Genomic DNA, 25,648 nt, shown 5'->3' with positions numbered 1-25,648 from the left:
CCCCTAGGGTGTCCACTGCTAAGGGCAGGGGGGGTTGCATCTCCCCATCTCCGCCCTGCTGCTGCTGCGGCCCCCCGCCATCGTCCCAATGGCACCTCCGGCGACGCGCCTGGGAGGGCCGGCTGCGTGGGCCGGGCGCGGGCCTGTGCGGCTCTTGCTTCCTAATGGCTTGTTGTTTGTTTTTGTCTGTGTTGTGTCCCCAGTTAAATGGCAGTGGTCAAGTGAAAGTGCCCAGTCACTACATTTCCACCCAGATGCTGGCGCCACCACCTCCCCCTGGCATCCCCCGGTTGGCTCTCTCTCCTGACACCAAATCCACCACGACAACTTCCGAGGGCGGGACAACCTCACCGACATCACCCAGTAAGCAGCCCGCGGCATTGCCTGGCATCGCGAGGGGCCAGCCTGGCCCCGGTGCCATCCACTGAGTCCCGCCCCCGCCATGCCTCTTCTTGCCTCCCGCCCTCCAGCTCTGCATCCATCCCATCACGCCCGGCAGTCACGCTGGGGCTGGGGAGCAATGGGTGTTGTCTGCGGCCTCATGCCCGGAGCAAGGGGCTCAGGGGACTGGGCGTGGAGTTGTTTGGGAGCCAGGGACCCCCTACCCTTTAGAGAGCAAACTCAGTCAGTGTCTGACAGCCTGCATGGAATGAGTTTGCTGGGTCTCAGTTGGCTTCTTAGTGGGCAGGTCTTCAAGTCGCATCCCCTGCTTGGCCCCTCAGGGCATTCTCAGGGCACTGAATGGGCCACGGACACTGAGCTTCCCTCTCTTGTACCCAAGGCCTGCTTCACAGCCCGAGGGAGGGTCCGGTGCTCCAGCAGGGAGCTGGCCTTGTGCTTCCCAGGACATGGGTCTCTGCCGCTGGCCACTTTCACGTGCCTGGGGAGGCAGGTCTGAGCTGGCGCTGCTGGGAACATTCACCGTGTGCTGCTTCTCCGCTCTGCCTGGCAAACCCGCCTCCTTCCCTGGCCTCTCCACGGTGCATGTGGCCAGGTCTGTTTCACACCAAACGTTCTAGGAATTTCCAACCCAGGATGGGCGGGGCGGCCGGACTCCTGGGTTCTGTTCCTAGCTTAGCCCCACGCTTCCTGGCAATCCTTGGGCAAGTCACTTCATCGCTCTGTGCCTCAGTTTCCCCATCTGGCAAATAGCTGTGGGGGTGGAGCTAATGCCTTTCCCATGGGCTGGCTGGGGGTTCCATTGGCTAATGGTCATGGTGCATTGAGCTCCTCAGATGGAAGGCATTAGGGAAGGACAATGTAGGACTGATGGTTGGAGGATTAAATCCATGCATCCACTGGAATGCATGGTGCCCTGAACTGCAGGGGCATTCTTCCAATCATTGCGTATGCAAAACTAAACAGCAACGGTGGAAAGCTGCAAATGCACTGGAAACTTCAAAGAAAGAGAGTCCATGATGAGTCTAAGGAGCCAGAGGCCATGCCCTCGTTAGCGATGGCAGTCAGTGGCTAATTCACCCATCAGCTTCCAGCCCATGAGGATTTGTAAGGCACTTCGTGCACTGAACATGTCTATGGGTCCAACCAGAGCCCCATAAAATTGCGGCCCAGCCCCCTACAGCCTGTGAGCATCAGAGCTGGAGCATTCTTGGGGCAGGCTGTTTGGAGCAGCAGCTGGTCCCTGTCACCCGGCATTCACCCAGCATGGGCAGCTCGGAGGGGCAGTGTTTTGCCCTGGAGTTCAGGGCAGGCTGGGGTCTCAGACAGGATCCCTGCCCCCCAACCTGATGTCACATCCAGTCCATCCCCTCCTGCCCCGCTCCGTCCTGCCTGTTTTAAATATCCCAAGCCATGCGCCTTGCCGCTCTTCACCTCATTCCCCAGCTGGAGCTGTCTACTCCTTCCAAATGGTGGAGCTGGGCCATCCCATGGGCTTGGCACAGTGGGGCGTCGGGGCACAGAATCAGCATGTCAGAGTGTGCCCCATGGCAGAGGCCTAGCTCCAAGGGCACCAACTTGGTCCTGCAAGATGGTCTCAGCTCACGTTGCCATCACGTGTCATTGCCTAGCACCGCCCAGTGCATTGGCTCAATCCTGGCTCCTCAGCCGGGCCCCCGCAGAGCATGATCTGCCACACACACACCCCCAGGCCACGTGCCCCCTGGAAGCCCAGCTGCCAGCCACATCCCGGTGAGACGGAAGCGGCACCCAGTGCTGCACGGAGCCTGATTGCCCTGCGCATCCCCCGGGCCCCTAGCTTGAAAGGCTGGTTGTGAGTAAACAGTTCCCCCGCCAGCAAACCATAATCGCCGACTGGAAACCCAGAGCTCGCTGATGGGTGCGAACGAGGAAAGACTCGTCAGTTATGGATGGGGCAACTTGGCAGAGGCAGGAGGGAGCCGCCTTCCAGCTAGAGTGGAGGAGGCATGTTTGGAACGAGCTGGCGCCGGGAGGGGCTGCCTTGAATATTTTGTCGGCATTGATGAATGATGAATTTTTCATCCACTCCCTCCAGTCTGGGAAATAACCGTCCAGAGCCGCGGGACATGGAGCCCCCACAAGCCAAGGGGAAAGGTCCCAGCATCCCTGGGGGCTGGGGAGCAATGGGAGAGCTGGTGGCTCTGCCAATCCATCCGCAGCCTGCGCAGTGTGTCCGTGGTGCCCGCTGGGATGGCGAGATGGCAGGGCTCAGCCGTGGGGGACACATACCCACGCCCCCCGTTGAGCCCCCGACCTCTGGATCGGTAGCACTACGGGCTCCTAAAGCTCTCTACACAGCTCAGCCACTGGAGGGGGCCAGTGAGCCACCCCCAACAGCATGGGGCACAGACCCAACGGGTCTGCGTGGAGGCTTCGGGACACACCCCGGGGAGTCTCCCCAGGTGCCTAGGGTAGCTGCTCTCAACGCATCTGACGCCTGCTCCCCTTCGCCCCACCCATGGCCAGTCCCAGTAGCACCGGGAGGCACCTCCTAGCCCAGCTTGTATTAACCCTCCCGCTGGGGCTGGGCCACCCCTGCCTTGGCCGAGTTGGCAGCTGGGCCATGTCAGAGCAGTTCCATGCACAGCTCCAAGCAGAGACTCAGCCTTCCCCGAGGCTCTGAGAACTACAGCTCCCAGCATACTGTGCTGCAACAAGCTCCGCCCCCTCATCTGAGGGCTGTGATTAAAATGCAGGGGGGTTAGTGGAGGACACGTTACCTAGTGGGTAGAGCAGGGGCTTGGGAGCCAGGCCTTCTGAGGACCAGTCCTAGCTCTGCCACTGATTTGCTATGTGGCCTTGGGCAAGCTGCTTCACCTCTGGGTTTCCCCACCATTGGCGAAGGGCTGCAGATCACACTGTACCTTGGAGCACGGGGTTTTGGGAAGCTCTCAGATCCTAGCATGGGAAGCGCTGAGTGCTATGTGTGTGATCCTGCTCTCTGGGGGTTGGGACTAGAACCATGTGTCTTAGTCCCTGTACTGCTGGTATCACCCTGCTGCTGCCCAGGCTGTGTGTAAACAGGATTCTAGATTCGGGGGGTCTCAACCCGGCACCTTTCGCCATCACTAACCATTCAGAGCAAGTGTATTTGAGAAGCAACCACGGGACATGGATGCAGTCCATTCCCCAGGCCCTGCCTCCCAGCCCGCCATCAGTATCAACACAGAGGAAGCGAAACCCTTTGGGGAAGCTAGACAGAGCAACCTCATTGTATAAGTAGGGGCATAGCGAGCAGATCGAGGGACGTGATCGTCCCCCTCTATTCGACATTGGTGAGGCCTCATCTGGAGTACTGTGTCCAGTTTTGGGCCCCACACTACAAGAAGGATGTGGATAAATTGGAGAGAGTCCAGTGAAGGGCAACAAAAATGATTAGGGGTCTGGAACACATGACTTATGAGGAGAGGCTGAGGGAACTGGGATTGTTTAGTCTGCAGAAGAGAAGAATGAGGGGGAATTTGATAGCTGCTTTCAACTACCTGAAAGGTGGTTCCAGAGAGGATGGTTCTAGACTATTCTCAGTGGTGGAAGAGAACAGGACAAGGAGTAATGGTCTCAAGTTGCAGTGGGGGAGGTTTAGGTTGGATATTAGGAAAAACTTTTTTCACTAGGAGGGTGGTGAAACACTGGAATGCGTTGCCTAGGGAGGTGGTAGAATCTCCTTCCTTAGAAGTTTTTAAGGTCAGGCTTGACAAAGCCCTGGCTGGGATGATTTAGTTGGGGATTGGTCCTCCTTTGAGCAGGGGGTTGGACTAGATGACCTCCTGAGGTCCCTTCCAACCCTGATATTCTATGATTCTATGGGGCTCCCAGGCCAAGCCTAGCCGATGGAGCCCAGGCCTGTGCCAGGGAAGCCTGGTTCTAATCCCAGCTGTGTCCTGGGGTGGACTCGGCCGTGTCCCTTCGCCTCCCTTCCCAGGGGCGCGCAGCCGCTGGTGCTGGGCCACGGTGACTGATCAGCGCATCAGAGGCGCTTGCCGTTTGGCAGGCTAATGAGCTCTCGTTTCTGTCCCCAGCCTACTCTGCACCCGGCACACCCCCTGCGAATCGCTCCTTCGTGGGATTAGGACCAAGGGATCCGGGGAGTATGTACCAGGCACAGGTAAGAGCTGCGCGCACCGGGGGCCTCCGTGTGCCACAGCCCCGCAGGGAGGGAGCGCTGGCCTCCCACAACAGGGCCTCTTTGCCATGGCAGGGAAGCACTGGCAGGCCATGCTGGGCAGGGACCCTGCCTTCCAGCCACAACCAGGACTTGGCTGGGAAACAGCCAGCCCCGTGGCCAGGCCAGATGGCAGCATCCTGGTGGCTCAGGCTCGCTGGCAACTGTCTTGCTTTCTCCGGTGATCTGGTTCCCTGTGGTCCCAGGTGGGATTAGGCCGGCCTGTGGGCCTGTGAGCAGCAAGGCCCTGGGGGAGGAGCACGGCCAGGCAGCCTGTCTAGAGAGCGGGCGGCGTCCTGCCGAGCCGGCGTCGCGCAGCCTCCCCTGCCGTCCGTCGCAGCCCTAGGGCTCACCAGTGCCAGGCCTAGCTCCCCAGGGCAAAGCGAGAGCAGAATGCCCCCCAGGCAGAGCGGAGGGGGTGACGGCCCAGCATGGCCAGGGCTCAGGGCCGGATTCAGTCACTCAGGACAGGCCCGGCAGAAGGGGCCGGCTAATGTGGCTTTAAGCCTCAGCTCTTTCCGCACGCGAGGCCATGTGGGCAGCAGAGAAGAGCGGCCGCGCGGTGCCCCCTGGCCAGGCCCCCTCTGCCGGACGCCCGCAGCGGCATGGGTGCCGTGCCCTTCCTCCAGTTCTGTGCCAGCCGGGGAGGAAGCTCAGGGGGCCATTGGTACCTACTTTAAGGGCCCTCAAAGCCAGAGGCAGTCCAAAGGGGCCTGTGTGTGCCTGGGAATTGGGCTCTCCCTGGGCGGTGGGCGGCCTGTGTTCCAGCCTAAGCCCAGCCGAGGTTTGTCACAGGCCACGACGCCTGTGTCAGACCCAGGTACAGCAGCGCACTGGCTCGCCTCGCCGGCTTCGTCTCAGTGCATTCTGGGAGAATCCGGGCCGCTGGCCCATCGTGCCTCAGCAGGGGGCGAAGTGCCCAGGGACACGGGTGCAGAGTGGCACCAGCGTGGCAATGCATCCCGGGATTGCTGGTGCACAGGGAACAGGGAGCAGGGCAGAGCCGCCAAACCGGTTACACGGAGACGCCCAGGAGCCAGCCTGGGCCGCTGGCCGAGCGACCCGTGCTGGGCTGCCGTGGGGACAAGCCCTGCATCAGCCTCGTGTGTGTGCGGGCCCAGCCCGTGACTACAGGCACCATTGGAGATGTGTGAGGGGGGCCCGAGCCCTCGTGTGCCAGGTGCTTGCCCTGCCTAGTTCCACATGGTCAATTGCTAAAGCAGGGACCGGAGCCTGGGGGAGAGAAGCAGGGTCCCGCTCCTGCCAGTCACTGCGAATGCCGGGCAACAAGACACTGCCTTAGAGACAAATCCCACCCAACTGCTTGCAGGGCGGAGGAAGGCCGGGCGCGGAGTGGGCTGACGGATTAGCACTGTTTTCGAGGCTGGCTCACTGCGGGGGGGGGCAATCACAGACTTTGACCACTAAGTCTCTGGTTCAAGCCCAGCCAGGGGATGGTCTGGAGTGGCTGCTGTGCAGTGGGTCTGGGGAGCCCGGTTGCTCCCCTCACACCGCCGCTGAGGGGTCTCTGAAGGGGGCTCCAAGGTTGCGTGGGTCAATCTGGGCCCCTGCTGCTGCCCGAGCTGGGGAGAAAGGGCCCAATGCGAAGCCAATAGAAAGACTCTCATTGGGTTTGAACGGGGCATCGGAGGGAGGGAGGGAGGTTGGTCGCCCGGCCTGGCCCAGTTCTGAGTTCACTCCGGAGCCCATGCTGGACTCTGCTGTCCGTGTCTTGGCTCTGCCCCGGCCTCCCTCGCTTTCCCAGCCGCCTTGGGCACTGCAGCTGCCTGGAGCCCAGCTCCCACCTTGGCACCCGACCAGCACGCCAGAGCCTCGTAAAAAACAGGCCACTAAAAAAACAACTTGGCAGCTGGCGCTGAGTGGCTGTTGAGCCTGCCCCCCCCCCACCCCACCCTGGCCAGATTGGCACAGCCGCCGCTTGGCGTCTGATTGGCTGGCTCCGTCGCGTGATGGCCGTCAGCCACTGGGATTCCTCCGGCGACGTTGGCACCTGGCAGAGATGCTAGGCGGAGCGCGGCTGGTGGTGCAGCGAGGAGCCGTTACCCTCCCCCCAGAGCCCCCACGTGAGCTCGGTCCGGAAGGGGCAGCTCTTTGCTCTTAAAGAAACAGGGGCTTAAAATTCCACACACACACACACACACCGCCCCCCGCCCCTTCAGAAATGAAATGCCTCGCCCCCAGCCCTGACTCTGGGCCCAACCCTGCTGCTGGGAGTGGCTGGACCCTGGCCATGCTGCGGGCTCACACACAGCCCCCAAGGCCTGTCACAGCTGGAGCTGGGAGCTGGAGTGTGGATTTTTCAGCTGCTTTTAATTAGCATCGCTCATTATTTAATCCATAATTCATTAGCTGGTGTTTGCAGGGCACAGCGTTCCCAGCTGCAGCACTGTGTCACTAGGTGGCACCCTTCCCTCTAAGGCCCGGCTCCTCGGCCGTGCAGCCCAGGGACCACGTGGCTTTAGGTTGGCCCTGCAGTTTGTTGTGCAGAGTAGGGCGGCCCCTGGCGGCCCCTGTCCCAGAGCCCCTTGTGCTAGGCGCTGTACGCCCACAGAACAGAGGCCATCCCTGCCCTGGTGCTTACAGTGCTGACAGGGAGAGGCCAAGGTGACAGGGAGACTAGGAGACACGCCACAGCCGGCACTGGGAGATTATTACAGATGGAGAGAGGGAGTTCCTAAGGGTCTGAGATCAGGGTCCTGGCCAGAGCCCTACCCCGGGACCTGCTCCTGGGATTTCCACAGGGCACAGGATTCCTTGTCGTGTCCCGTTCTGAGCGGCTGCTGTTAAACGTCGTGTTCCACCCCAGAGGGGGCCGTGTTTCAGCAACCGGTGGAATGAGCCCAGCGTATCCCTTCCCTCCGTGGTGGGTGTTGGTGGGTCTGTGTCTGAGGAGCCAGGGGTGAGCCCCGCCAGAGGAAAGGCCCTGCATCGGGGCTGGTTAGGTGATCGCATGCTAAGCAGGACAATTCTAATGACGAACACATTAGCTGGGTGCCTCTCGGGAAGCCCAGCTGTGACCCAGCAGAACAGTCACCTCTGGCACGAGTCAGACAGCCTCAGCTCTCCCAGTGGTGCTGGCTTGGCAGTCCCTGCCGCTCTGTGTTCAGCCACAGCCTGGGCACCCCGGGGACAGCCCAGAGCACCACGAGGGGCCAGAGGGCACGGCCAGGCCTCACTCGGTCCCTGTGGAATGCCAGCCAGGCTGCCAATTAGTGCCGATTGTTCTGGAGCCATTTGTGTGGCGGACAGTTGGCAGCGAGGTGGCGGCGAGCCCTGTGCTGCCGGGAATTCGCCCCCCTCCGCTTTTCCCTTCTCCATTTGTCCACGTGTTGGCAGAATGAATGCAAGGACTGTAAACACTGGGCTGTTTGTCTGGTGTCTCCAGGGGAGGTTGGAGGCTGGGAGGAACTCAGGTGAACACTGAGCTCATTCATTGTGGTTTGAACCCCCCAGGGAACAAAGGTATGTGCAGAGAGACCAGGTGCGCTGCTGCCGGCTGCCTGCGCCCTGCGCTCTGCACAGCATCGGCTAATGTAAACTGCAGCTCGGGTTGCTCTGCCAAGGGGCCAGGGCACTTCCAGAGAACACCGAGCAGCTGCTGACCCAGCAAAGCGGGGGCTAAACTAGGGCTGTCAATTAATCACCGTGAACTCAAATGATTAACTCGATTAAAAAAATTAATCGCAATGAATCGCACTGTTAAACAATAATAGAATACCAATTGAAACTGATTATAAATATTTGTGGGTGTTTTTCTACATTTTCAATATGCTGATTTCAATTACAGCCCAGAATACAAAGTGTACAGTGCTCACTTTATATTATTATTTTTGATGACAGATATTTGCACTGTGATAAAGATAAAGAAAAGAAATAGAATTTTTCAATTCATCCCATACAGGTTACTGGAGTGCAATCTCTTTATCCTGAAAGTGGAACTTACAAATGTAGATTTGTTTTTGTTGCATAACTCAAAAAAAAACCCATGTAAAACTTCAGAGCCTACAAGTCCACTCAGTCCTACATCTTGTTCAGCCAATCGCTCAGACGAACATATTTGTTTACATTTACAGGGTCCTACCTCTAATTCCCCACCCTGTAATGCACTTTCACAACAAAGAGATTGCACTACAGTACTTGTGTGAGGTGAATTGAAAAATACCATTTTTAAAATCTTTTTTACAGGGCAAATATTTGCAAACAAAAATCATAATAGAAAGTGAGCGCTGGGCACTTGGTATTCTGTGTAGTAAGTGAAATCGATATATTTGAAAATGTAGAAAACATCCAACAATATTTAAATAAATTGGTATCTATTCGTGTTTAACAGTGCGATTAAACCTGCGATGAATCGTGATTAATTTTTTTAATTGTTTGACAGCTGCGGGCTAAACCCAAAGCCCCGAATACCACGTGGTTTTTAGCAAAAGTCGCACCCCATCCCCATGGTCGCTCTCCGCTGATCACGCTGTTACTGCAATGTGTGCGAGTGCGACCTCTGCTGGCTGGCTTCGGAAGTGCTCTGTAGCCTCTGTAGGGTCATAGCCTCTGTAGGGCTAGTGGGGGAGTTGGCTCAAGGGGCAGGGCCTGTGCTCTCAGCGCCGGCAGAGCCGAGTTCTGTTTCCCGCGTCGCCGTGCCGTGTAGCAGAGGGACAGCTGGGAGACACCAGTACCTACAAGCGCGGTTGCAGGACATGATGCCTGGGATCCGCTGCCCGGCTGGCTCCACAGTGTTGCGCTGGGCTCGCGAGTGGTGGGAGGCCAGGAACAATCCAGGGTGCCGCAGGCAGCAGGGTCGCCATTCACGGGGCAGGGAGGTGGGATTCTTCCGGCTGAACCACCCCTTCAGCAATGGTGGGGTGCTGTGCTCTTCCCTCAGGGTCATGCCCGATGCCTCGGGGTGACACTAGGGGGTTCTGTGCTGAGGGCAGCCGGGTGGGCGACTTTTCCCTCTGTGTTTAGTGCTGCGACACTAGGGGTGCAGAGAGCAGGTGGGTGACTGGGTAGGAGGTGCTGTCCCCTCAGAGACCCAGTGCAGTGCCAGGGGGGTACTGTGGGGCACTCTGCCTTCCAAGTCAGTGCTGCCCTCGTGCCCAGCTGTGGAGCTGCAGGATGCTGTGCTGGGGGGAGCTGTGCTCGTGATCCTTGGGGTGTCTCTCTCCCCACTGAGCCCCGCCTGCCCCACCACTCCAGAGCGCAGCAGTGATGGATGATTGACGTTCCCAGCGTCACCCAAACACCTGCATTGTCCTTGGCTCCAGCCACAGCTCCCCGGCTTTCCCCTTCGTCCCGCCCGCTCCCTACCTGGGCCCAGCCAGATGCAGTTAAACCTCAGAGGGAAAGCAGATCTACAGAGCAGGCGCATATCCGGAGCGCCAGCCACCAGCAGCAGCCTCTCTCTGCCCTGGCCACTGTCTCCGCTCCGTCTCGGGGAATGCCTTGTCTCCTTCCTTTTCATGCCCACTCCCCCAGCCCCTCTCTCTGCCTCAGTTTCTCAGACATTTCCCCGAGGTTGGGGGCGGCTGCAGAAACCCAGTGAGTCAGTTCAGTTCCCAGCGATCAGGTGTCACCGGACGGCCCCCAATGGCAGTGACAGGGGGTCCAGGCCTGGACTGGCCATTGGGATTGCACTCAGCACCGGGGCCCCCTGCCCTGCAAAGACACAGTGCAGGGGGGCCTTGTGCTGCCACCTGCTGGGGAAATGCAGAACTGCGGTCAGATCTCAGTGCCTACACGCTCCCACCAAGACAGCACATGAGTGACCTCGGGGACGTGGCCTCCTGGCTGCTGCATGCAGGTTGTGCCCTGGTTTTCCTAATTCTAGCCTGGACATTGTCTGTTTGTGAAGCCTGGCGTAGCCTGTTTATTCCCCCCCAGGGATTCCTGGGGCACCCCAGGACACTGAAACCCCAGCGCCGGGGGAAGAAGGGAATTTTAGATCCTGTCTATACAAGGAAAGTTACACTGATGTAAATGGATCCCGTTACACCGGCACAAACCCTTAATCTAGACACATTAGGTGAACTAGATAAGTTCATGGAAGACAGGTCCATCAATGGCTATTAGCCAGGATGGGCAGGAATGGTGTCCCTAGCCTCTGTTTGTCAGGAACTGGGAACGGGCGACAGGGGATGGATCACTTGATGATTCCCTGTTCTGTTCATTCCCTCTGGGGTGCCTGGCATTGGCCATTGTTGGAAGACAGGATACTGGGCTAGATGGACCTTTGGTCTGACCCATTTTGGCCGTTCTTATGTTATTATTTTAAACAGTTTAACACTGGCCTAACTCAGTTCAGTTTGTGCTGGCAAATTACAGGCTTAAGCTAAACCAGTGTAAGTAAGAGTTAAACCAGTATGAGTGTGTCTACACATAGGGCTTCATACTGCTTCCCACTCCACAGGAAAACCAGGGACAATAAGATCGCCCAGCTCCCCTGCTCTTGTCCCATCTCCCACCTCCCCACCCCAAGGCCTGGCTCCTCACCCCACTGCATTCCCACCAAGCTGTGTCTACGCTGCCAGGGGGGCACTGAGAGCACGGGACAGACAGGCCCTTGGCTCCAGGACCCAGAAGGAGCAATTGCAGGGCAAGTCCCATTTGTCCCTTGCAGCCCCAGGGTGGAGCATGCTCAGTGGCTCTGTGGGGATAGCACCTGCAGCCCCCTCAGCACAGAGGAGCTGCGAGGGGCTGGAATATGCTCAGTGCGGGTGGAATCTTCGGTGCATTTAGCTGCCAAACTATGACAACTTTGATAAGTCCCTGGAAAAATCATGGAGCAAGTCCTCAAGGAATCAATTCTGAAGCACTTAGAGGAGAGGAAAGTGATCAGGAACAGTCAGCATGGATTCACCAAGGGCAAGTCATGCCTGACTAATCTAATTGCCTTCTATGATGAGATAACTGGCTCTGTGGATGAGGGGAAAGCAGTGGGCATGTTATTCCTTGTCTTTAGCAAAGCTTTTCACACGGTCTCCCACAGTATTCTTGCCAGCAAGTTAAAGAAAAATGGGCGGGATGAATGGACTATAAGGTGAATAGAAAGCTGGCTAGTTTGTTGGGCTCAACGGGTAGTGATCAATGGCTCCATGTCTAGTTGTCAGCCGATATCAAGCAGAGTGCCCCAAGGGTCGGTCCTGGGGCCGGTTTTGTTCAATATCTTCATTAATGATCTGGAGGAAGGTGTGGATTGCACCATCAGCAAGTCCGCGGATGACACTAAACTGGGAGGAGAGGTAGATATGCTGGAGGGTAGGGATAGAGTCCAGAGTGACCTAGACAAATTGGAGGATTCGGCCAAAAGAAATTTGATGAGGTCCAACAAGGACAAGTGCAGAGTCCTGCACTTAGGACGGAAGAATCCCATGCACTGCTACAGACTAGGAACCGAGTGGCTAGGCAGCAGTTCTGCAGAAAAGGACCTAGGGGTGACAGTGGACGAGAAGCTGGATATGAGTCAGCAGTGTGCCCTTGTTGCCAAGAAGGCCAATGGCATTTTGGGATGTATAAGTAGGGGCATTGCCAGCAGATTGAGGGACGTGATTGTTCCCCTATATTCGACATTGGTGAGGCCTCATCTGGAATACTGTGTCCAGTTTTGGGCCCCACACTACAAGAAAGATGTGGAAAAATTGGAGCGAGTCCAGCGGAGGACAACAAAAATGATTAGGGGCTGGATCACATGACTTATGAGGAGAGGCTGAGGGAACTGGGATTGTTTAGTCTACCGAAGAGAAGAATGAGGGGGGATTTGATAGCTGCTTTCAACTACCTGAAAGGGGGTTCCAAAGAGGATGGATCTAGACTATTCTCAGTGGTAGCAGATGACAGAACGAGGAGTAATGGTCTCAAGTTGCAGTGGGGGAGGTTTAGGTTGGATATTAGGAAAAACTTTTCACTAGGAGGGTGGTGAAGCACTGAAATGGGTTACCTAGGGAGGTGGTGGAATCTCCTTCCTTAGAAGTTTTTAAGGTAAGGCTTGACAAAGCCCTGGCTGGGATGATTTAGTCGGGGATCGGTCCTGCTTTGAGCAGGAGGTGGGACTAGATACCTCCTGAGGTCCCTACCAACCCTGATGTTCTATGATTCTATGTTTCTCTACTGAGCATGTGCAAGCTGAGATTTCTGAATTTGGGCAGATTTTCATGGGGATGGAAGAAGGCAGCTCCCTGCAGGCAGACACACACACACCGCCAAATTTCTAGTCCCTGCTACACAGCACCGGGGCACCAGAGCTGCTCAGCTAAACAGCTGGAAGAATCGTTTACACGGGCACAACAATGGGTTTTCCCCAGCCTCACTCAGAGGAACGGGTGGACCGTTTTGGTTGGAATTTTGCTAAAAAATCCAGCCCTGAGCAGAGACCTGATGTGGGCAATTTCATACCGGATGTTTAAAGTTTGTCAGAAAACAGAGTCTGATAATGGGAAGCATTGGGCAATCAGTGGCGCTGCCTGGCTGCCCTGCCAGGAGTGGATTCTTTGCAAATCCTTCTTCACCCCAGAGACATCACCCCACTTTCTGAACAAGGCCCTTTGCAGTATTCCAGGAGGCTGATCTCCTGCCCACAGATCCCTGCGCTCAGCTGGGCCTGTCCTCCCCGGCCCAGCAGCAGGCCCTGTCTGCTGGGGTCCGTCCCCCTGCGGAGGCGCTCACTGCATGTTCTAGCAAGGCTGCCAGGATCCCCCACCCCATCCAACAGGACGTGGTTTCCTCGGTAATTTTCCATTCCCTGGCCCTGTGCAGCCAGCAGACAAGGTGCTGGCACAACATGGAGCATTCATAGAAATGAGTCAGACCAGGCTCGGAGCTGGGCTGCTAGAGCCCCAGGGAGCCAGCTGCAAATAATTCATGGCGCTCTCCAGCAGGATGGAGGCTCGGAGAGGTCCCTCTTCCCCAGCAGGCAGCCAGGACTTCAAAGAGGGGCTCGGCCCAGCCTCCTCTGGCCCCTGAAGCAGCAGGGATGGTGCAGCAGGACCCCAGGAGTGGTGAGACGGTGCCGCAGGCTGAACAAAGGGCGCTGTGCATGGCCCGACTTGTCTGGTGCGCTGGTACCCCCGGCAAGAGGCTGGGGCCATTTTCCTGGGGTCACCTGGAAGGAGAGAAACTAGGAACGAGAGAGCAGTTTGGTTCCCAGGTCTGATCCGAGGGACTCTGCTGGGTTCTCATCCAGGCTTGCCCTGCCCTCTGGCAAATGGTTTCCCATCTTGGCTGCTCGGTTTCTCCAAACGACTCAAGCGAGAGGGCTTCCCTCGGGCTGCCCCAGGGAAACATCTGGGACTGGGGCCAGGGCCTCAGACCACATCCCAGCCAGCCTGGGCAGCATAGTTAGGGGTGCACCCCCAAGCCACCACGCCTGTGTGCTAGGCACTGTTCACATGGGGCGAGACCCCCGCCCCCTTCAGTCTAACGGGACAAGGCGAAGGGACTTGCCTGAGCAGTGGCAGTCAGGAATTGCACCCAGGTTCCCTGAGTCCCAGGCCAGCGCTCTACCCACTAGACCGCACTGCCTAGCTCGGCCTGTGGGGCCTGCCTCTTGCTCGTGCTGCCTGTCTCCGACTGGAAGGGGCAAAGCTAGGGACCTTCTGTAACGTCTGAGCAGAGCACGGGGGAGCCAGGGCCCCTGTGACACTGTTGGGCCGAGCTGAGCCAGGCACAGGGGGCAATGAGGAAACTGAGCCCTGTCGCCACGGGCAGCACAAAGGGGCACAGCAGGGGCAGCCCCAACCTCCTGCATCAGGGGGCTCCTCCCGCCATGTGCCCCGTTTGGTCTCCTGGCAGTGAGGAGACCGCATCCCAGCTCCCTTCCCCCCGACTAGGCCCAGCGATAGGGCCGAGACCCGCAAAGCAGGGGCCGGGGAGCAGGGAGCGCTGGACCTGGCTCATCCCCTGAGCACAGACAGCGCCTGCAGCTCCAGCCCCCAGCTCTGCTCTGCTCTGCAGTGAGAGGCTGGGAATCTGCCAGCTGCCCCACCCACCCAAGCCAACTGGCCAGGTTTCCGTGCCAGACTGTTACCGCACCTGGGCTGGCCACATGCAGCAGTGGGACAGCAGGAGCTGGGATTGCACCCTGCCACACTCCAAAGGAAGAGAACCCTCCGGCCATCTGCCTGTGCGGGGCTACGTATCACATCACCCACTGTTACAGGGCAGCCACCTCTGGGGTGAAGCACAGCAGCTGGGAAATCTTGCCCGGCAATACTGCCCCAAGGTGGAGGGCAGATGGCGAAGAAGAGTCTAGAGTCCATGTGCGGTTGCCCAGGGCCATCCGGGGGAGGCTGTAATTGCCCCACAAGAGCATTTGGCCCAGCGCTTGCAAACAAAATCCAGACCGGCATGGGATCGCTGATGAGCTCAAAGAATCAGGATCTGGGTTTACACCTCACCTCACCCAGAGGGATGTGCCTTCTATTGACCCCTCCACCTGCCCAGCGCCATACTGGGGTCAGCACTGGCCAGGAGGGGGAGCGCCCCCTACTGAGCCCCCCACTCCCTGCAGCACTTTGGATTTGCTGTAAAGGTCTCTCATCCAGGCACTGCCTAGGCTGTCCTCACGAGCGATCCACGCTGGATCCACGCCCCAGCACTGCCCCACCCCGCTCTGGGTACGCTCAGATTCGGAGCCTAGTCCAGATCCTTGCTCGGCCACAGGGGTCTGAGAGCCGGTGGGATGGCCCAGCCCAGCTGCGGGCCCTGGGAAACGGCACATGCTCATCCATGGAGATTCCAGAGGAGCCTGGGGAGCCATACGCTGCTGCCCCATCCTGGGGGTCTGAGGCCCTTGCAGAGGAGATGGGATCATGATTCAAAGCCTCTGTGGAAGTTGAAATGCTGGGGACGCAACCAAGCCGAAGCGAATATAGGCCAAGGCTCAGACAGCTGCAGGTCAGGCATCCTGGAGCTTGGGGGCAGGAGCTCCGACCGCACAGGATACACCGTCTGGTTCCTGTTTCCGCTGCCTGGAGCAAGCTGACGGGTTTTCCATGGACCATATGGCGAACTGGCCTGTCCTGGCCGTGCCCTTCCAAAGCCCAGCGGGGGAAGAAGTAGAACTCGAGAGGGCTCCCACTGGGCCTGCTCAGAGCAGAAACCCAAACCTCAGGCAGCCAGAGCCCCGGCTTACTGGGGGGCAAGGGACAAATGTGGGCAAATCACGTGAGGAGCAATCAGTGCCAGTTCTGCACTGCCTGGGCACATGCCACACTGGGTGCTGCCCCCGGCAAGCATCACTTGTGTCATCCACAGCGCAGGTACCACAGCAGGGCAAGCTGCCCCCCCTACCCTGGGGCTGCTCTAACAAACTCAGGGCCAGGCCGGACCCAGACAGCTGCACAGCCACGGCTCTTCCTGAGCCCTTTCTGCTGTAGCATCTGAGCACTTCCCACCCCTTGATGAATTAACCCACCAACCATCTGGGTGGCAGGGCAAGGCTGTTATCCCCGCTGTACAGAAGGGGAAACTGAGGCACAGAGAGGCCAGGCGACATGCCCACGGTCACACAGGAAGTTTGTTGCAGAGCAGGGAATTTAACCCAGGTTCCCAAGTCCTAGACCATCACTCTAACCACTGGTGCATCCATCTTCTCTCCCCCACAGCATTGGGCTGGGGGGGATCTGGTTCTCCAGTGCCCTGGACCTTGTGTCTTCATTTGCACCAGTGCCAAGTGGGCATAAGATGCCCCCAAGTGGAGATGGCAACACTTGGCACTGGCTTTGCCCAGGTGACCCAAGGCGCAGGGCACTGGAGAACCAGGCTGGGGTGGCCCAAAGGGCCTTCAAGCCGCCTTCACCCCATTGCCCTCACCTCTCTCCAGTCCTGCCCCACTTCAGGCACAGCAGTGTTGACCCAGCTCTTCTCAGTGTCTGGGAGCCTCGATCTGTGTGGGTGCAGGTCGAGGCAGTCCTGCATTGGAGGGTTGCAATCCAGGTCGTGGGAACCATCATCCCCAAAACTAATAACGCACCGGATTATCAGACCAGCCTGACGCTAATCCACCATCCTCGGGTCACCCGCTGATGGTGCTTCTCCCTGCGTGACCAGCACGATCAGCCTGCTGTTGTTACACGTGCACACCCGGGCAGGGGGGCTTGCAGGGGAAGCTGCCTGGTCCAGACCAGCTCAGCTCTTTCCTTGGGGTTCCCTCACTGGCTCCTCCTTCATAAAGACAAAATACCCTCCCCCACCAGGGAGCTGCTAGGAACTTTTATCCATCCCCAGGGGGCACATCCTGCACTCGGCTGGATCCTCTGACGTATTCATTGCATATCAGTCTGCTGCTGAGCTTGTTAGCTCTTGATGCATCACTTTTGTATCACACTCTAGCCCATGGCTAGGATTTCCAGCCGTTATCTGAGTGCAAGGGGTCTGCAGGGAGGAATCATATGGTGCATTTGACTGAACCCAATGTTAAATATGGGAAGCCTTGACCAAATGGAGCTGAACTGATCGGTGGCAGGGGGTGGGACCCTGCTGTGATATTAAATACACAAAATTGCTTCTGTGAATAAAAGTCTCCTAGTCTTAGGGATTTCCATAAACCTGACAACTGTGGCAGCAGCCAGAACTGATCCCTTTCTAATGGGCCTTTCTATTTCCCTCAGTAGGACTGGATTTCCAGTTTTTAAAAGATGTCTTTTTGTCTCTAACCACCTCTTTTACTCTGTTGTTCAGCCATGGTGGCATTTTTGAGGGCCCTCTTATTGTTTTTTTTTATCTGGGGGCCTACATTTAGTTTGAGCCTCTATTATGGTGTTTTTAAATACTTTCCATGCAGCTTGCAGGCATTTCACTCTTGTGACTGTTCCTTTTCATTTCTGTTTAACTAGCTTCCTCATTTTTGTGTAGCTCCCCTTTCTGCAGTTAAATGCTCCTGGGTATTTGGTATTTCTTTCCCCCACCCCAAGGATGTTACCTTATGGTCGTTATCACTGAGCAGTTCAGTTCTGTTCACCTCTTGGAGCAGATCCTATGTGCCCCCCGGGACTAAATCAAGAACTGCCTCTCCCCAGGTGGGTTCTGGGACTAGCTGCTCCAAGAAGCGGTCATTAACGGTGTCTACAAATTTATCTCTGCACCCTGTCCTGTGGTGACATGTACCCAGTCAGTTTGGGGATTGATGAAATCCCCCATTATTACTGGGCTTTCTGTTTCTGTAGCCTCTCTAATCTCCCTGAGCCTGTCCCAGTCACGCTCACCCTCCTCGTCAGGGGGTCGGTAATACATTCCTACTGCTCTACTTTTATTATTCACACATGGAATTTCTATCCACAGAGATTCTCTGGTACCACCTGATTCCGTTACGATTTTCACTATCTTTGACTCTGTGCTTTCTTTCACATGCAGTGCCGCTCGCCCGCCAACACCGCGACTCGGTCATTCCTGTATATTTCGTCCCCAGGTATTACCGTGTCCCGATTATCATCCTTCCACCAATTTTCTGTGATGCCTCCTAAATCAGTAGCCTCATTTAATACCAGGTGCTCAACTTCAGCCATTTTAATGTTTAGACTTCTAGCGTTTGTGTATAAGCACTTATAACATTTGTCGCTATTTAGTTGGCTTCCTTCATGTGATGTAATCGAATGGGACTCTTTTTCATTTGACTGTTTCTCTGCGGTTCCTACATGCACTTTACCAACCTCTATCCCCTCCTCTCTGCTAGGATATAGAGAATCCCCTTTAATAAATCCTCCCCTAAGGGATGTCTCTGAACCGTTGCTCCTCTGCACCTCTCAGCTTTCTCCCTCCTCAATGAACTTTTGAATTTTCCATGCCAGCAATCTGGTTCTGTTTTGGCTTCGGTGGAGCCCATCCTTCCTGTACAGGCTCCTCTTTCCCCACATGGTTCCCCAGGTCCTAACAAACCTAAACCCTCCTCCCAGCACCATCGTCTCATCCCCGCGTTGGAGCCCTGGAGTTCTGTCTGTCTTACTGGCCCTGTGCTATTTCAGAGAATGCTCCCAGGGAGGCTCTTGACTCGAATCTCTGACCTAGCAGCCTAAATTTGGCCTCCAGGACCTCCCTCCTGCCTTTCCCTATGTCACTGGTACCTACATGTACCACGACTGCTGGCTCCTCCCCAGCACTGCCCAGACATCTGTCTAGATGGCTCGAAAGATCCACAACATTCGCACCCAGCCGGCAATTCACCGTGTGGTTCTCCCGGTCACCACAACCCAACTCTTTATACTTCTAATAACCAACCCCCCATTACTGTCTCCTGTCTCTTCCTAACAACAGGGTCCCCTCCCCTGGAGGGGTGTCCTCTGTGCGAGAAGATACCACGACGTCTTCTGGAAAGAGGGTCCCAACTACAGGACTCAGTTTCCATCTGTTCTCCTTCCCCGAGACTTTCACCCTTCCCAGTAGCACAGAAGCTGCCAGACTGGGGCTGGGCCTGCTCTGCTGTGTCCCGGAAAGCCTGGTCTGTGTCCCTGGCTGTCTCCCTTAGCTCCTCCAGTTCAGTCACTCTGGTCTCCAGAGCCCACACTCAGTCTCCGAGGGCCAGGAGCTGCTTGCACCAAATGTTCATGTATACCACCTGCTCGTATGTGCTGCATTCAGGGCAATAAACTGGATCCCACCCCCCCAGCTGCTGGCCGTCTGCCTGCGTTATTTTGACTCTTCCCCGGGGGGCGGGAGGGTGTTTCTTTGTTCTTTGTGTGTGTGAGTTTGGTCTGGATTTTGTTAGGTGGGGGGCATTATTGGCCTAAGTTAGGAGAATGTTTATTAGGGTGTGTTTGCTTCTCATGCTCCCTCACTAGATAGACAGACAGATCCTTCACCCAAGGATTTCTGTGTACTATTATAACATGAAGGAATTCAACTCCCCGAGAGGCACCTGAGTTTTATTATTATTCCTGGTTTAGGGATGGAGGAGCTGAGGCATGGGGGGGCAGTGACACTCACTGCTCGTGTTTGCACTGTTTTCTATCATAGCAGCACCAGGGCAGCTCAGGACCCTGTTGCACCAGGCGCTGTAGTGAGAGGCTGTCCCTGACCTGAAGAGCTGGCAAGGCTAAAAGACATGGGTTGGGAAGGGAAATGGAGGCACAGAGCAGGGAAGTGATGTGCTGAAGGTCACATGGGGGCTCAGTGAGGAACAGAACCCGGGGCCCGGTTCTGCAGGAGTCAGCAGCACAGACTGGTATGGAAAAGCCGCAGTTTTGGGACCTAGGAATGCTGGTCCCCCTACTCTAACCACTAGGCGTTGTACAGCTGAAGGGTTAAAGAGAACAAGCTACTGGCCAGGGAGAGGTGGAAGGAAGAGGCCAGGCATTCCAGGCAGGGAGAGCCAGAGCCCACTGCCTGCAGCAGGAGGGTCACGCCCGGAGCCGTCTGGTTGCCAACAGAAACCAGACATGAGGTAATCGCGGGATGAACTTGAATTTGGGGGACTTAGGGAGCAACACAGAGGAGGCCAGTCGAGGGCAGCAGCAGTTCTCTCAGTGCCGGAGGCCTCTCGGCTGGCCTGCTCCAGCCCCTCCAGCCTGGCCGCGGAGTCAGGGCTGAGCAGTCCCCGACCCGAGGCCTCGGCCCCGGCCAGCCCCCCCCGACGCCCTGGCTGCACTGTGTCGGCGGGACGTCCGGCACCGGGAAGGAGCCGGTGACTGGTGTGATTAAAGAGGGCTCAGGGAGTCCCGGCTCCAGGGGCCCTGTACGGGGGTAGGAGCTCAAGGACTTTGTGGCAATACCTAGCCGGTGCTGAGGTGTGGCTCTAGATTATGGAGCCAGTTCTGCCCAACAATGCACAACCTTGGCAGCGTCTTGGGGCCATACATGTGGGGCCAGATAGAGAATGCCAGGGTGGCATGAGGGAGGCACCAGCAGCCCACGCTGCCCCCTCCCAGCCCCTTGGGAAAAGTCACCCCTGTACAATAGCAGCCGAGCGCACAGAAATTGCTCTGGAAAGCAGCAACCCCAAAGGAGTTTGGGGTCGGAGTGGACCAGCACCCCAGCGTGAGGCGGTGGCAAACAGGGCTAGTGTGATTTTACCTCTGCGTCTGGCGTTGGTGAGTCGATCCTGGACACCGCATCCAGTTCTGGGTCTGCAGTTTAAAGAGGGTGGGGTGGGTGCAAAAAAGAGCCAAAGAACTGATCCGAGGCCTGGTCACTCAATCCAAGACCTGCTGGTGTCACTTATCTCAGCCAGCTCCTCAGCGTCAAGCAGGGGACGCGCCTTTGTCCAGCCTCGCCACAGTCACATCTGGGTCCCCTCATTCATCCCATGGCCCCGGCAATCTCCCATTGCAACAGACCGTGAGAGAAACAACTCTGATGTCACACACCCCGATGCGGACGGGACTCTCGGCAGAGGGGGAGCAAGGCACGGCAGGCAGCCCGGGAAGCCCCCGTAAGCCAAAGCAGTCCCTGCAAGGGAACAGACTGCACGTGGGGCTGCCCCTTTCCTGGACCCAGGATTGCTGCCCCCTACTGGAGGTGGTGGTGGGGCAGCTAGCTAGCTGGGGACACTGAGGCAAAGGCAGGTCACTGTGCATAACCACCCACCAGAACATGGCCACGCGGCGGCGGGGGCAGGCGATGCCAGGGGCTGTCCATTGCTTTGCATTTGGGGTGCGGCTCCTCTCTCCCCCTCCCTCGCTGTATTTAGACCTGTGTGGCGGGGGGGATTGAAGAACTGAACGTTTCAGGGGAAAGGCAGCAAGGAGCGTAAATAGCGACAGAGAAGAGCTGTTGGGAAGGGAGGAGGGACCCCGGCTGTGCATGCAGGCCTGGTGAGAGGGGCTTGGCTCCGCTGCCCTGCAGCGCCCCGGCTGGGGCTGGCAGAAGGGGGTCAGCCCTGACCTGTAAACCACCCTCCACTTGGCTAATTAGGATGGGACTCAAACCATACCTGAGCCCTGGCGTCTCTGCAGCAGGCGGACGCTTCTGGGGTTGGGTTTTGGAGGGCAGCTCACACCACGGGCCTCCACCCAGTGCCAGCTAGCGAAGAGGGAAGCTCTGCGATTGTAGAGGAAGCTGGCAAATTACAGGCCCCTGCTCTGAGGATCAGAGGCAGCCATGGTACTAATGGAGACTTTTACATCCCTTCAGTCCCTCTCCTCCCCCACTGGCATGCCCCACAGCTGCCACGGGGGTGGGAGCTGCAGACAGAACAGTGGCAGGGGGCTGTTGGCTTCCCAGCCAGAGGCCGCACAGAGCACAGAGCACATAGCCCGTAGCAGGGACCCTGCCTTGAGATCTCACGGGTGGGCCTTGGGCCCGGGGCTGCCCCTTTATGGTGTGGAAAGCGGGCCTCACTGATGAGCTCCCCTCCACCCCAGCACCTCCTGCCCCCCGCTCATCCGCTGTTCAGCAGCAGGCAGGAGGTGCTGGGGGGGACGGGGAGGAGTGGGGGCAGGAAGAGGCAGGGCAGGGGTGGGGCCTTGGGGGAAGGGGTGGAGTGGGGATGGGGCCTGGGGCAGAGCGGGGGTCAAGCACCCCCGGGGAAATCAGATAGTCAGCACCTCTGCACCCAGGGATGCTCTCTGGAGAGTGGGGGGCTAGCAGGAGGGAGGAGGGCGTGACTCCAGATCAGCTGCGAGAGGAGAGCTTGCACGGAGAGCGCTGAACTGTGCTAGGTTTGCTCAATGCCCGTTTGACTCAAACACTCGAAAAACCCCTGGAAGAAAAACTCTCTGTGTTAAAAACTTAAACCCCTGTCGGCTGAGAAAGCTCCATCCCCCTCCTCTCCGAGCCAGCCCCATCCTCCTGCTCCTCCCCAGGGAGTCTGTCTTAGGTACTTATCTGGCTCCCAACACCGTAGCCTCTGGGCATCTCACAGTCTTTAGCCTCATGCGCCCCATGAGGCAGGGCAGCGCTCTTATCCCGACTGCACAGAGCAGACACTGAAGTCAAGGGCAAAATTCCCATTCAGCTCAAAAGGAGCCAGCTGCCGCCACCCACAGCTCAAGTCTGTGGTACAGGAGGGACCTAAACTCAGGTCTCCGGAGTCTGAGGCACATGCTCTAACCCCTGGGCCAGGCTTCCTAAGCCTCCCGCAGCAGAAAACAGCCTGTTAAAAAAAAAATATCAGCCCTTTCCCCTCCATGAGAACCCCCATCCCAAGAGGCCCCCAGTCCTGAGCGGCTGCCCTGTGATTGCTGCAAAAGAAAGAGGCCTAAAGGTCACTTTTCCACCTGCTCTTCTTGGGTTGGAACAGGCTGGGCCTTTAGGGTGACCAGACAGCAAGGGTGAGAAATCGGGATGGGGGTGGGGGTAATAGGCGCCTACATAAGGAAAAGCCCCAAATATCAGGACTGTCCCTATAAAACTGGACTTGTGGCACCTTAGAGACTAACAAATTTATTTGAGCATAAGCTTTTGTGAACTACAGGGAGGGATAGCTCAGGGGTTTGAGCATTGGCCTACTAACCCCAGGTTGTGAGTTCAATCCCATTTAGGGATTTAGGGTAAAACTTGGGGATGGGTCCTGCTTTGAGCAGGGGGTTAGACTAGATGACCTCCTGAGCTCCCTTCCAGCCCTGTGATTCTATGAAATAACTTTGTTAGTCTCTAAGGTGCCACAAGTCCTCCTGTTCTTTTTGCAGATACAGACTAACACGGCTGCTACTCTGAAACCTATAAAATTGGGACATCTGGTCACCCTAGGCTGGGGGGAGGGGGGTAAACCCAGGGAGGCAGATGAGCTGCTGGAGCCTAGCTGGGTTGAGGACGGAGCGTGATGTGTGTCGGAGCAGGATTATCAGCCGGAGCTGCCTTCGCTAGGAGGGACTGGACTCGGGGGCCCAGGGGGTCCCTGCCAGCCCTGGGGCCTGTTCCTCCCTGTTTTCAGAATTGCCCCAAATGTCTCCCAGGTGGGTTGAGACCTGTTTCTCGAGCTGAAACACACTTTCCCTCGATAAAAGCAGGTGCTGATTGGTGGATGGGTTGGGGTGGGGGGCGTCTCCCATTCTGTGGCTTTCTGGTGGGTGGGATCAGGGTCGGTGTGATCGGCCAGGGGTCAGGAACCCTGCCCCTGAGTCCCCATTCTGCCAGCAGCTCACTTGGTGTCAGTTAGGCCCTTTTCTTCAGAGAAGCTCATCAGCTGCAGTGTTGTCCTCTGGGGTTTGCACCTCAGTTTCCCCCCGTAGCATGGAGCTCTCGGGAGCGCTGCGGTGCGCTCAGTGCTTGTTCAGAAAGCCTGGAGCTGACCGGGTGGAGCGGAGGCCGCAGGGCGTGAGACCAGGAGGGAAGGGAGGAGAAAAGCAGGCGGGCAGAGCTCTGACATGTCGGGAGCTGGCTGAACACGCGGACCCGCGGAACGGCGCCATCGAGCTGCCTGGGGTCCTCTCCACAGGCCGCGGCTGAGCTCAGCAGACACCATCAGTGTCTGACTGGGGCCAGGCTGTGGCGTTCCCTCCCTCCCTGCCTGGCAGAGCCCAGACCTCACGCCCACATTTTGCCACATGTGCCCGCCCTTTTGGAAGTGTGACTGCAGTAAGGAGGCTCCCGCAGGGAGCGCCGACGGGCACAGGAGCTCAGGGCACTCCGTAGCTCAAAGCAGCAGTATGCCCCAGTAATGCAGAGGGGAAACCAAGGCACAGAGCATAACTGCTGTGCCTGAGGTGACCCAGGAGTAGCTGCATATCCCTCAGTCCCAGGGCAGCGCCCTCCCCACTGCACCAGCTCAAAGATGGCAGGCAAGGGGCGCCAACGGGCCCCACAGCGCTGCCGTGCTCCAAGGCGGCACATGTGGTCCGGGTACGATTAACACCTGCAGAGCAACAACCCGGGGCGCAGTGCAAACCAGCGCGCCTCGGGGTCGGGTCCCTTTGGGTCTAATACAACGCAAGCTGAGGCCGAGGCTTACGAGCTCCCATCAGCCTTTGTGGGGGGAGGGGCTTGTATGCAAATCAGTAACCGCAGCATCTGTTCTTTCCCCCACCCTTTCTTTCCTGCTCAGTCCTGGTACCTGGGATAATCACAGCTGCCCCATCCCGTCGCCTCCCTTCTCCTCTGCTTTGGGCGTCCCGAGAGGAAAAGAAGTAACAGCCCCAGGCCCAGCCTTTCGGTGAAGATGGAGAGAGCGAATTACCGACGATGACGACGACGAAAAGAAAAAGAGACCCACACCCAAGACGTTACAAGGAAGGAAGGAAGGAAAAGGTTCAAACTTTTTTAAAAAGTAAAAACAAGCAAAAACCCTACAGACAAAACAGCGATCCACGCACACGACGATGCGGAGTCCCGTTTGCCAGAAACACTATTTGCCCTGCCGGCTGACCTCCTGGGAAGAGAACGGACACAGCTCATGACACAGGTCTCTTCCAGCAGCAGCAGCGCCAGAGTCTCGCCTGCAGTTCTCCAAAGGGTTGTATATGCAAAATTGTCTTTCCAATTTACTCCTTCATTCTCGCCTCTCGTGAGTAGAAAAGAACAAATTTCCCAGGCTCCCCCACCCCACCCCAGCCCACCCTTCTCAGCGAACTGTTTACTATCCAGGAGGGTGCTGGGGCTGGGTGGGAAGGCAAAGAGACAAGGCATTCGGTTGTTTCTGAACCAGAGGTGCTGGGTGGGGCAGGCGAGCGCTCCTTCGTGCTGTTGCTCCCTGTTCCACCCCAGACAAGACGCCTCCAGCCAGCTGCTGGCCCAGAGTTCGGACAACGCGTTCGCCTTTTCTTTGTTTCTTAAATGCTCTATGCCATTAAATGCTCTTCGTTAGGGTGGGGAACGGAGCCCTCCTGGGATCTTGGCACTGCTTTCTGGTGCACTAGAGGAGCGGCATTGTGGGGAAGCGGGGGTGGCGGGGGTACACGGGCTGGAGCCCCTTTAATCCTTCTCTTTCTCGGATTGCCTTTGGGCATAACCAGCTGCAGAAGGGGAGGGACAGAACTCGGCTGTCCCCTGAGCTGAGCCCCGGGCTGTGCATCTGGGCTCCTCTGTACGTAGAGCCCGTGTTTCCAGGCGAGGAACAAGCAGGCCAACCGGGGAGCAGGGCACTGGCTTCAAGGGGGGACGTTGCCACAGCTTGGAGCCTTGGCACGAGCCAGCACTGCAGGAGGAGATGGGTCCGAGACTCACCAT

General features: G+C 57.4%; 1 protein-coding gene across 3 annotated transcripts in view; it reads left to right on the top strand.

The window, feature by feature from the left end:
- NFIC (nuclear factor I C) overlaps positions 1 to 25,311 on the top strand; it is a 141,498-nt gene extending 116,187 nt beyond the window's left edge. The window contains exons 9-12 of one of the 3 annotated variants that reach the window (XM_084614787.1): positions 204 to 363; positions 4,461 to 4,546; positions 17,966 to 18,020; positions 18,863 to 19,206. In XM_084614787.1, coding sequence (XP_084470913.1) covers positions 204 to 363; positions 4,461 to 4,546; positions 17,966 to 18,020; positions 18,863 to 19,194 — 633 coding nt within the window. In that variant the 3' untranslated portion in view covers positions 19,195 to 19,206. Of the gene's footprint in view, positions 1 to 203; positions 364 to 4,460; positions 4,547 to 17,965; positions 18,021 to 18,862; positions 19,207 to 24,527 lie in introns of those variants that run through there. The other 2 variants (XM_084614789.1, XM_084614788.1) reach the window with 2 other exon arrangements.
- The last annotated feature ends 337 nt before the right edge of the window (positions 25,312 to 25,648 follow it).

The sequence above is a fragment of the Lepidochelys olivacea genome (assembly GCF_965140295.1).
Source record: "Lepidochelys olivacea isolate rLepOli2 genome assembly, chromosome: 25".
NCBI lineage: Eukaryota > Metazoa > Chordata > Testudines > Cheloniidae > Lepidochelys > Lepidochelys olivacea.
Note: the sequence above shows the minus strand (reverse complement) of the source record. Positions and strands in the feature narration are given on the sequence as shown.